The sequence below is a fragment of the Pseudorasbora parva genome, chromosome 22 (assembly GCF_024679245.1).
Source record: "Pseudorasbora parva isolate DD20220531a chromosome 22, ASM2467924v1, whole genome shotgun sequence".
Taxonomy (NCBI): Eukaryota; Metazoa; Chordata; class Actinopteri; order Cypriniformes; family Gobionidae; genus Pseudorasbora; species Pseudorasbora parva.
The window spans coordinates 32,406,258-32,418,927 of NC_090193.1; the positions used below are offsets into that span (position 1 = coordinate 32,406,258).

Consider the following 12,670-nt stretch of genomic DNA (forward strand, 5'->3'; position numbering starts at 1 on the left):
GTGTGTGTGTGTGTGTGTGTGTGTGTGTGTGTGTGTGTGTGTGTGTGTGTGTGTGTGTGTGTGTGTGTGTGTGTAAAAATATGCATAATAAAAACTGCATGCTTAAACTATTACAGCAGGTTATTTTTATTATTGTAGAATGTAATAATAATAATAATAATAATAATAATAATAATAATAATAATAATAATAAAATTTAATTAATAATAATAATAATAATAATAATAATAATTATTATTATTATTATTATTATTATTATTATTATTATTATTATTATTATAGATGCTGTTGTTACTTATAATATCAGGTTGCATGCCTACATTTTTGCCATTTTTAATTGAAATTCACAGAAAAGTTTGTTTTGTTTCTCGTCGGTATAAATGTCAGTAAAGATTATATTTGCAAAGACAAAAAAAATATTATCCCTTAAACTAAACATAAATAAATAATGGATTTACTCCTTGACATACGCATAAGTCTGTGTAGAAATGAGAACAAATAAGCCGATATGAAACACATAAATAAATAACTGTAATAAATAAATACATGGAAGCTTGAGCAACAGCTGGGCGAAAAATTCCACGAAAAACTGCCCCGTCTTGGTATCGTCCTCTCTCCCCTCTGTGAGGCTCAATTGGTTCAGTCCGGTATATAAGTGACCGATTCACGCTTGTTTTACTGTACAGTGTGTTGTTTGGTGATGCAGCGATTAGAGCGTCCGGCGCGATACTCGTCCTCACACAGGTCTATGAAGTGCTCAGCAACTTTGAAAATGTCTTAAAGCAAGCCAATAGATGACTAAAGCCTGTTTTGAGGTAGAATTTAGGCGTAATAGAATAACTAGAGTAGATTCAGTATCTTCATTGCCCTCAAGACGACCAGCATGTTGCCTTGGAAGAAGAACAAGTTCGAGCTGATCGAGGAAGATAAGCAGCAGTCCAAGCAGAAGGGCTATGCCGTGAGCCTCAACTACTCCGCGCTCACCTCCTTCGCCAAATCCTGCCCAGAAAGCGCACTCAACAGAGTCGGGAGCATGTTCAAATCCAAGAGGAAAAAGGTGAAAATCACCAGCGAGGACCCTACATATACAGTCTTGTATCTAGGGAATGCCACTACCATTCAGTCCAAGGGGGATGGATGCACGGACGTTGCCGTCAGTAAGATCTGGGGCAAGAGCGAGATGGGGAAGAACGGCACCAAGATGAAGCTGACCATCAGCTCGCAAGGCATTCGCATGGTCCACGTCGATGAAAAGGCGAAGAGACCCGGACATCTCTATTTATTACACAGGATCACCTACTGTGTCGCAGACCCGCGGCTTCCCAAGATATTCGCCTGGATCTACCGGCACGAGATGAAGCACAAGGCGGTGATGCTGCGCTGCCACGCCGTGCTGGTGTCCAAGCCGGAGAAGGCGAAGGCCATGGCGCTGCTTCTTTACCAGACCTCAGCGACAGCCCTAGCCGAGTTTAAAAGACTCAAAAGAAGGGACGATGCCAGGCACCAGCAGCAGCAGTTGATCGGGGAGCAAACGATTCCCTTGGTGCCCTTGAGGAAGTTGCTAAACGGACAGTGTTACTATAAGCCCCCGGTGGAGCGCAGCAGGAGCGCGCCCAAGCTGGGCTCCATTACCGAGGACTTGCTCGGGGAGGAGGAAGAGGAGAAAGCCATGCACTTTGAGTGCGAGGATATTCTTGACAACGACAGTGACTGTTTGTCCAACGGGAAGCAAGAACTGTGCCAGATTATCAATGACTTGGGCTCCATGAGTATAGGGAACGACGTGCAGACGCTTAAAGCCGACCTGAGAGTGACTCGCCTGCTGTCCGGGGAGAGCACGAGCAGCGAGTCCTCCATAGAGGGCAACCAAGAAACTGTTTCTGTGCCTAATGGCTTTGTGGATAGGAAAATGCAAGAAGTCGGCTGACTGCTCTTAAATAAAGACAATCTATAGCCCGCAATGGCATGCGATGTTACATGGTAATACGGACGTGCCACTTCATCCATATGACTTGAAAGCGCGTTGTTTTTCACGGGATGTGTGTGAAAACCTAGTGAGCTGCCTACCTAGACATCATGTTTGGGCCAAAAAAGTTCTCTCAAATGTAATCGCGGCCTTAAGTTAAAGTGCCAAAGATACAACCTGCACTTTCAGGTTATTCCCGACCATTCGGAATGGTTTACTGATTCAGAGAGTTAAGTTTAAATGCCAGAAACTTGTGACAAGTTAAAGAGATGAGAACCAAAACAAATGTAAGGCATCTTTTTAGTGGATGTTTTGAGTTCTGCTAACGATAAGTGCACGATAATGCCTAGTAGTCAGCTCACTAGTTTTGAGACAAGCCATGGATATGTTTGTGGACTTACTCTCACAATAATCCCTCATTAGGGGTCTGAAAGGAAGTTGCCCTGCGCAATAAGACGCTTAAAGTCTCTGTTTAACCTCTCTGTGGGGAAAGAGGTTTTAGGAAAGGTCTGTTTACCTAATATGTTTCCCTCAAGGAAATGTTTTTATTTTATTTTAATGAAAACAACAATCCTGAAATATGTAACTCAATCTTTCTTTCTTTTCTTTCTTTCTTTTGAAAGAAGTGTCTAAACTGAACAATGAGTTACAAAACAACTTTCCTTTCAGGATGTTCCATATATTTTTATTATTATTATTATTATTATTATTATTATTATTATTATGCACTGTGGTGGATTTCAGACGAGTATTATGTTATTATTTATGTGCATATTGTTTTCCTATGAATGTTCTTGCAAACATGTTTTATCTTTGCTGTGCAAAAGAGACAATTTTCCTGATGTACAGAGATGTATATATTAAATACATAGGCTAATGTGTAAACAAAATGCATTATTTTTTAAACAATGTGGTTTGTTTCTGTGAACACCAATAAAAAAAGTCAAATGCACATCATTGATGTTGAACATTCTCTGCAAAAACGTCAGCTCAGCTGTAAAATAGCCTAAAGTAGGTCAAATATTATTTAGACCACTTCCAAGCAGGTTTAAATTAGCTGTCAGATGCTCTCATGTGTGTTTTCAGAAATACACAGACACCATCTTACGTTCCCTTTGGAATCTCACAATAGCTGGCACGTTCGCACTTGAGGGGGAGCTGCACATTCCCTGCGGTGAGAGTGTTAATAATGCTGGCATGGCTGTCACTTCCTACAACAGTAGTGTCACAAACTAGCAGCTCTTCATCGCTGTACATGTTCTGGGGCCTTCTTCCAGCTCTGCAAACAAGTTAAATTATGGCAAAGAAAGAACAATTAAAAGGCAGAATCTGCAAATCAATAGAATTTTAAAATGCAGTTTATTATGCTAAACTCATTATTAGGAACTGTCACTGAGTTTGATCAAAATAGCGATTTGTACCGTTATAAAGAAATCCTGCTTCCCCATATTGACATGATCGTAGGCTCTAAAAACAGGCTCCGAAGTCTTTCCCAGCAGTCTAAGCATCAGGTTCCCAAGTTCCTTAGCTCTCAGTTTCACACCTCCATGGGATTCACCATCAAAAGCTTCCATATGCAGAACACTGCATAATGCAGAACAATAAACGGATATGCTAAAATGAGCCTGCATATTATATAATTAGCCTATAAGAGAACAGCCTTACCTAACTAATAAAATGTGTTTTTCTGTTCTGGTGCTTCCTTTAAGGACGGTTAATAACAGATGCATTAACAGGTCAGCTTCAAAAATGATAGGTCACAGATACATTTACAAAAGGAGCTTTATTCAAAGATAAGGATTATTTCAATATGTCTCCAATTAAGAGTTATTATAGTCTTGTGTGTGCAAAATACCCTTCGATTCGGCAGAGATGTTGACAAAAATGAAACACAGAAAGTTAATTCTCACCCATGAAAAATCCATCATGAAGTGAACTTTGTCTCTGGCACTCTAATAGAAAATTGCCTAATTGATTTAATGGCTCATGCGTGAAACTGAATTAAAGAAAGCGCATTATTAGAATGCATCACAGTGTTGATGAACTAAAATAGTGAGAGGCAAATGCAAAAAATTAGATTGGATCTGGATTTCTGCAGGGAGGTGCTTTTTAATAAGTGCTAGTATTAATTATTTTTTGTAGTCTTGCATAACTGTTTTTCTGTTGTGAAGCAGGGTTTGGCATGGCAAAGGAAAGCAATATGAACTTAAATAATGCATGCTGTTGTTTAAAGCCATGCAGCCTCACAGGTTAGTCTCCTGTTACACCTGTCTAAAAAAAGAACAACTCACCCACAGTCTCTCTCTCTCTCTCTCTCTCTCTCTCTCTCTCTCTCTCTCTCTCTCTCTCTCTCTCTCTCTCTCTCTCTCTCTCTCTCTCTCTCTCTCTCTCTCTCTCTCTCACACACACACACACACACACACACACACACACACACACACACACACACACACACACACACACACACACACACACACACACACACACACACACACACACACACACATACACACAGGATTCCCTAATGTCTTGCATCACATTTTGCATTGTGCACATGCACAAGCCCTAAATATGCAATGTCATCATAGCAACCATGGCAATTGTTTGGATTACAGAATTAAACTGTTTTATTTTGAGCTCATTTGTTTATTGGTTAATAAAAGCCGACTGTCATAGATTAATGCAAATCAAAGTCAAATACATCAAAAGGTACACATTGTTTGGAAATAGTGTAAAATAGTGGCTATTATAAGCATCTTAGAAAGAAAGATAAAATATAAAATATAAAAAACTAAAACAACAGCAACAAAATACAAAACAAACTGGTGTTTGATGTTCTACATTTATAACAAACTATGTGACAACACATATTTCAGTGTCAAAAAATATAAACAAATAAAATCAAATTACATAAACATCTGCCTAAGCATATTTTTAACAGGGAAATGTGAAATGGGAGTAAAATAATAGGCTGTTTTTGCATAAATACACCACATATTGCATAATTTTGGAAATTTGATGAGAAATAATATATTACAATCTTCAGCACTGAGGGCGAACAGTGCAAACAACGAGAGTGCAGACGAGACTGCAAACAATTTTTATCGTAACACATTTTGTGCGGGTGTCACCATATGTAGGCACACTGTAAAAAATTATTTAGAAAAAAAGTTACCTGGTTGCCTTAAAATTGTTCATTGAAGTTCATTGAAATAAAAATTTTGAATTAATACAATGACATTTTTTTTAAATTTGAAAACCTTTATTAAAAGATTATTAAAAGATTTTGTAAGCATATTGGGTAATTGTGTGTGTTTTATTTCTGATGATGCAGTCAAACATGCCAAATAGTGCTATATATGATTTATCAAATGTTTTATGTGGTTCAGATACAATAATATTTTGAGTTTCTATTTATTAAACAAATTTCCTTCATTGTATCAACTCAAAGGCAACCAGGTTACTTACTTTTTTAAGTTAAACCATCAAAAACCAACAACATTTTTTTACAGTGCACCATACACAAAGTTTATCTTTTATATCTTGTTCCCGTCATGCCCCGTTTTCAAGAGTCAGTGGCATCGTCTCAGAGAGCTCATGAAATGTTAACGCTAGGGGCCTGCACCAGCAAGTGGCTCCTCTCCTTAATGTTTTCTACACAAACGTTTCCCCCAGAGAGCAATACATTTCAGGACAGTTATTTTAATCCTATACTTACAGACAGGAAATGGAATAATAACAGGAAAACAGGAAGAACCACAAGACACACGCCATTCTGCACACTTAGATTGGGAGATTTCATGGGAATGTCCTTCTCCAAGGACTCGTATTTCATTTCCATTCGGCCAGCGTGTGTTTTTACTTTATAGGACATAAAATGGCACCTGCTCAGTCGTGTGCAGCACAAAAGAAGCAACTGCTTTTTTAGATAGCTACGGAAAATATGACACAAATATGTTAGGTCTTATGAAATGATATACAACCACGACGAAAACAGGATGACGATTATCACACACGCCGTGCAGTTCTCTTACTGTAATAAATCTCAAAGTTCACTTATAAAATATTGTGACAGCTGAATCTGATATCTATCGGACATCTATGACACTTAGCTAATATATATAATCAATTGGGTATCATGTTTTTGTTTTTTTTATGAATTAATTTTTTTTATTTTAAAGTAAATAAATAAAATAAAATAAATATCCCAACAAGGTATCATGAAAATACAACACAACAAAATGATAAAATAAATAATAAATAAATAAATAAATAATAAAATAAATCTCAAGGTATCATGAAAATACAACACAACAAAATGATAAAATAAATAATAAATAAATAAATAAATAAATAATAAAATAAATCTCAAGGTATCATGAAAATACAATAAAACACAACAAAAATTTTAAATAATTATAAATTAAATTAGGTTAAAAAAAAAAAGTAAAGTAAAATAAAACAAATTAAAGTCTCAACACAGTATAATGGAAATACAACACAACAATAATAAAATAAATATAAAATAAATAACTAATTAAATAAAATAAATAAATAAAAAGTAATAAGTAAAGTAATCAGGGTATCATGGGAAAATAAATAAATAAATAAATAAATAAATAAATAAATAAACAAACTCAACAGACTATCATGCTGCCTTATGCCATAAATATTAATAATTTTTTATAAAAGTGTCAAGGGAGAGGAGAGGCCATGCTGTGCAAGCACACAAAAATAAACCATGTCCAGACAGCATCACACCACCCAGTCATGGTTTATTTGACCACATGTAATGTTAGGACTTTATTTTTATCACTGTACACAAACACCAGATAACTTCAAAACCAACAAGAACATTGTGCCAAACAGGGCCATTTTACAGCGCTTTCACAACACTAACAGTGCCAAAAGCAATTCAACAGAGATGCTTATTAAACAGAATGAAAAGCAAAATCAGCAATAGCAGCTAATACACAAATGTAGGAGAACATCAACTGAAATCTGAAGTTGCTGATCATTAACTGGATCTGAAAGTGTTATTAAGCGGGGTTGCTGATGGGGGAGTTCCATCTCTTTCATCTGCTTGTGGTTTGAGTGCTAACCAAAGTAAACACATGCAGGTAAAAGACTGCTCGATGGAAAAATCTGGTGGAAATCTTTACACTACCCATCAAAGATCAGTGTGGGGCTTTCCTCTCAGTTTTTGAGGATTTTGCAACAGTTAATTGTAACATGTGGCTTATACCAACATTCATTTTTAATGAATTTGCATTAAAGGTTTGCATACTTAACAGCCAGTCCTTTCCATCTGATAAAGGGATTGGTCACTTTAAAATGAAAATTCTGTCATCCTTTACTCACCCTCAAGTTGTTTCAAACCTGTATGAATTTATTTCTTCAGCTGAACACAAGGGAATATATTTTGAAGAATGTCAGTAACCAAACAGTTAACTGGAGCCATTGACTTCTATAGTAGGAAAAAAAAAATACTATGGAAGTCAATGGCTCCAGTTAACTGTTTGGTTACTGACATTCTTATTCTTAGGGTTGGCAGAACAGAATCAAGTTCCAGAACCAGCAGAAAAAATATCCAGGAACTAATTTACTTGGCAAAATCATGGTGACCCATCTCAACTAGGGGTGTTCGATTCCAGGTTTTTTGGAGTCGACTCCGATTCCCGACTCCCACTACTCGACTCCAATTACTTAACATCAAAACAGGATTAGAAATCCGACAAAATTGGTGTTTTTAAATACTTAAATTATTTCCCCCCGACACAAAGTTCTAAAATCCTCTTATTAAAACCGCACACTTTTAGCGTGGCCGTCCAAATTCGTCAAATTTAGCAATGATTTTCGTGGCTATAAACGTTTCTGTATCTACTGCCAATCCATCATTTTACATAGGAAAAGTCACGAACAAAGATGTTGTCGAGTGAATGCACATGTCTTAAAAGGTGAGTTAAATATACTATGCATAAAATAATGCACACTATTGATACGTTTCTTCTTGATATTTTTATGATTTATTAGTTTAATGAACACATTATGGGAAACGAAATCTCTCCTAATTGCAATAATACCATCAATTAAACTAAAGCTAGCATGGACGAAGCCTATAATTACAAACTAAAGTCGCTGTGATTGTTTTCTATTTCTAAAGTAAGCACTCAAATAAATGTGTGTGACAATACGACAGCTCTCTGACGCGGTGTATTAGGCCTACGTCAGTGTATTGCCTCGCTTCATTTCATTCCTTTCTTATAGTGCGCTCAACTGCCATGCACTTTAGATGAGAGATTCAGTAAACAAGAGCAATTTCGGACACAGCAACAGAGTCGACACCGAGAGTCGATTCCTGTACTGGAGTCGACCCCAACTCTGGGGCTATTCAGAGTCGAGGAATGGACTCTTTTGGAGTCGACTCCCCATCACTAATCTCAACCCATTAGATCGGAGGATGAGAGAAGAGCAGCTAATCGATATCAGTCATTAGCAACTCTTTCCGAAACTGAGAAGTAATGCACAGCCCTTAAATTTGCACTCTTCCTTTTCCAGTTTCACTATAGAAGTAATTGAACTACACAGTAAGTTATAACATTCCAGCATTCATGGAGTTTTTTGTATTATTATTATTATTTAAATTGTGATTTATTTACTTTTTGGACTTACTTGGGAACCAACCTGGGCGTACTTGAGCAGTTCTCCATTGTAAACCAAACCAGTTCAATAAAAAATTAACTTTTATGAGTATTTAAATTAGTGCTGTCAAGTTGATTAATTGTGATAAATTGTATCCAAAATAAAAGTTTGTCTTTACATAGTGTGTGTGTGTGTGTGTGTGTGTGTGTGTGTGTGTGTGTGTGTGTGTGTGTGTGTGTGTGAGCCTGTTTATGTGGTTTATGAGGACACAAATTTGTATAACTACATGGGTATTACACTGGTATGACACTATAAATGTGGTTTGTGAGGACATATCAAATGTCCTCATAATTCAAATGGCCTTAAAAACATACTAAATGATGTTTTTTTTGAGAAAGTAAAAATGCAGAATGTTTCCTGTGATGGGTAGGTTTAGGGGCAGGGGCAGTGTAAGGGGATAGAAAATACGGTTTGTACTGTATAAAAACCATTACGCCTATGGAGAGTCCCTGTAAACCACATAGACCAACATGTGTGTGTGTGTGTGTGTGTGTGTGTGTGTGTGTGTGTGTGTGTGTGTGTGTGTGTGTGTGTGTGTGTGTGTGTGTGTGTGTGTGTGTGTGTGTGTGTGTGTGTGTGTGTGTGTGTGTGTGTGTGTGTCTGTACTGTGTATAATTATTATATAAAGACACACACATGCATTTAAGGAAAAAATTATAAGAATAAAATATATTTATATATAATATAAATTATTTAAAAAAATATACAGAATATCAAAAATGTCTTAAATGCGTACATGAATGAGTGTGTATATATATATATATATATATATATATATATATATATATATATATATATATATATATATATATATATATATATATATATAATTATACACAGTACACACTCTTTATTGTGTGACACTCTATATTGTAAACACAAACTTTTATTTTGGATAGATTGAGTTGATAGAGCTATTTTAAAACTTTCTTTTTTTTGAGTTCACAAAACTGACACATTTTAAGTAATCTGAATTGTTTTACTGTTTTGAGTTTTATGAACTTAGTTTAACAAAGTTAAACTGGGCTGGCATTTATTGAATTAGCAGTTAAAGCCGAGTTTTTCATTAACGTCAATATTGGCTTGACAAAGACGCACCATCTCAAGTAAATCCTCCTACATTGTTCAGAAAAGTTTCCATCACTGCTGACTGAAGTGGAGAGACAGAGGGAGACTGTTTTAAAGTGAATCGCCATCACTTCCTTCCTGTTTCCTTTTATTCAGATTTCCTGTGAACTTTGTAGACAAATAAGCCGCAGTTTGATTCACAGGGTCCCTAATACGCAGTGTTCCCTGATTCCTATACTGAGCAGTCTCTTATGCTCATCAAGGCTGTATTAATTTGATTAAAATACAGACAAAAATATATATAATATTGTGAAATATTGTTGCAATTTAAAATAACTGATTCAGTTTTTATATATATTAAAACTATATTTATTCCTGTATTTTTTAGCAACATTACTCCAGTCTTCAGTGTCACACGATCCTTCAGAAATCATTCTATGCTGCTTAAGAAACATTTATTATAATTACCAATGTTGAAAACAGTTGTGCAGCTTAATATTAGTTTTTTCAGGTTTCTCTGATAAAAAAAAAAGTACAAAAGAACATTTATTTTAAACCGAAATCTGTCACTTTTGACCAATTAAGCATAATTTCTGACCTTACTGACCACAAAATATATATTTATTATATCTGTTTATAATATATATTTAAGTTCCATCTGTGACAGACAAACACATGCTCAAAGACACGTCATTTTGTTGCATACATGTTTTTACAAAATTAATGCTTGAACACAGAGTCCACCGATCTGGCGTTTAAAACTTGACATAAACAAACTAATTAATTCTGCATGACAGTTTTGATCCTCGGCTATTCTACCAAACTGCCTCAAGTCAGTTTGCAACCGGTTTGTCCCCTTATATAATGCCAGTGTGGCTGTGAGCTCTGCTGCATGCATGGGAACACAGCCCTGAAGCACAGCCAGAACCCAGTGTGATATCAGTGCTATGTAGTATTTCAGGTAAGACTTGTGACTATAGAGTCACTAGACTGTAGCCGTGCGTGGGCCAAATGTCCATTCGTGCCCAGCAACAAACTGTTTATCCTTTCTAACTGTACAGTAAATGCAAAGGTCACGACATATGATAGCATTCATTGATTTGAAGGAAACACTTTCATCTGCCCTGACATGTTAGAGATTGTGGGCTGAAATCTCCATGAGACATGTGCTTGTGCAAGGGAGGACTTCTCATCATACTTGAGCTTTACATTCCACTGATGTGTAAAGAGATTTGGATCATACGGAAAAAACTTGTTTAATCATAGCCAGAGTGACTTTTAATCTTTGATATATATATATATATATATATATGTTATTTAAGTTATTTAAGTTTAAATTATTATTTATGTTATTCGCTTTGGCAATATTGTATTTTTACATTCATGCCAATAAAGCAATCTTGAATTGAATTGAATATATATATATATATATATATATATATATATATATATATATATATATATATATATATATATATATATATATATATATATATATATATATATATATATATATATATATATATACACTGAAAAAAGTATAACTTTAGTGTTGTTCGTTTAATGTGTATTTTCTCATTGAAATAGCTTAATTTTTTAATTTTTTCATGTCAAGTAAACATTTTAGCTTAGATTTATGGTTCAATCCATTTTTTTACATTGATAGAATCTAAATGGGCAGCGGGACATTAAACTGAATTTATTAATTTGATCAGAGCATTTTTTTTAGATTAAGCAGGATTTGCACATGCGCATTGTTGACTTGCAGATCCCGCTCTCTGTGGTTCAAAAAAAAAAAAAAAAAAAAGTCTGAGAACTGAAGTTGAGAACTGTCTGAGAAGAACACAGCACGAACTTGAGCGGTGGCCGTGACGATAACGTTACATTTCAACGGATTTCAGACCCATCCAGCCAGGCTCCGAGACAGAACTACGAGGAACATTGATAAGGTAAGAGAAACTTTGTCTACCGTTAACGTTTTTACCTCACCTATATCTGACGGGACTTGAGTCTGGCCGTAATTTCAGCGCTAACGCTTGATAGCGTGTAAATTAACTTTTAAGATAGCACTCGAAATCATTGGGCGGGTGAGTAATAACCTAAATGCATGCAAACTGTCTAAATTCATTTTGTGGGGGCATTGACCGTGTCAAGGGAAAGAGTTAACAATAACATTTCTCGAAACAAGTGCAGTTATAGCCTATATAAGCTACAATATTTTCTGCTTAACTTTTATTAGACTCCAGTTCAAAAAAAAGTGTGTTTTTTCGCTGAGCACATTCTCTGCAGTCCGAGCGCGCTGAAGCGCTTGCTCATATATCTGAGGTAAATCATTAACACCATCACTGCTTACAGTATTGAACTAAATACATTACAATCGCCTAAAACGAATAAGCAGGTTACTTTTCTGAAAAAGAGTGCTCCCGAGTCTGTGTTTCTCACAGTTTGCGTGAATCGCGGCACAGTTCCACACACACACAAAATACCGGCAGTTCAATAGTGAAACTCGCAGCTCTTAAAGGGGCCACACTCTATTCCAGCTCTTAAAGGGTTAGTTCACCCAAAAATGAAATTAATGTCATTAACTCCTCACCCTAATGTCGTTCCTTACTTTTAAGACCTCCATCTTCACACACAGTTTAAGATATTTTATATTTTAGTCCCAGAGCATATGCAGTCAATGCCCACTTTACTGTCCATTTCCAGAAAGCTAATAAAAACATAATCAAAGTAGTCCATATGTGACATCAGTTGGTTGATTAGATTCTCTTGAAGCATCGAAAATACATTTTGGTCCAAAAATATCAAAAAGACTTTATTCAGCATTGTCTTCTCTTTCGTGTTCCTAAAAAAAGATTAAAACGGTTCGTGAATCAGTGAATTGATCAATGATTCGGATCGCCAATGTCACGTGATTTCAGCAGTTTGGGAGTT

General features: G+C 35.8%; 2 protein-coding genes across 2 annotated transcripts in view; one reads left to right on the forward strand and one right to left on the reverse strand.

Annotated features, from left to right (window-relative positions):
* The first annotated feature begins 665 nt into the window (after window positions 1-665).
* fam43a (family with sequence similarity 43 member A) lies at window positions 666-2,670 on the forward strand. The gene has a single exon (XM_067430788.1). The coding sequence runs from the start codon at window positions 884-886 to the stop codon at window positions 1,925-1,927; it is 1,044 nt and encodes a 347-aa protein (XP_067286889.1). The 5' UTR covers window positions 666-883; the 3' UTR covers window positions 1,928-2,670.
* The window catches only part of xxylt1 (xyloside xylosyltransferase 1), a 146,724-nt gene continuing 136,721 nt past the window's right edge, over window positions 2,668-12,670 (reverse strand). Inside the window, exon 5 of the mRNA XM_067430787.1 lies at window positions 2,668-3,550. Within this exon, the coding sequence (XP_067286888.1) occupies window positions 3,346-3,550 (205 nt within the window). The 3' untranslated portion in view covers window positions 2,668-3,345. The remainder of the gene's footprint in view (window positions 3,551-12,670) is intronic.

Coding starts and splice junctions, on each gene's coding strand:
- fam43a (XM_067430788.1), top strand. CDS start 884: ATGTTGCCTTGGAAGAAGAACAAGTTCGAGCTGATCGAGGAAGATAAG.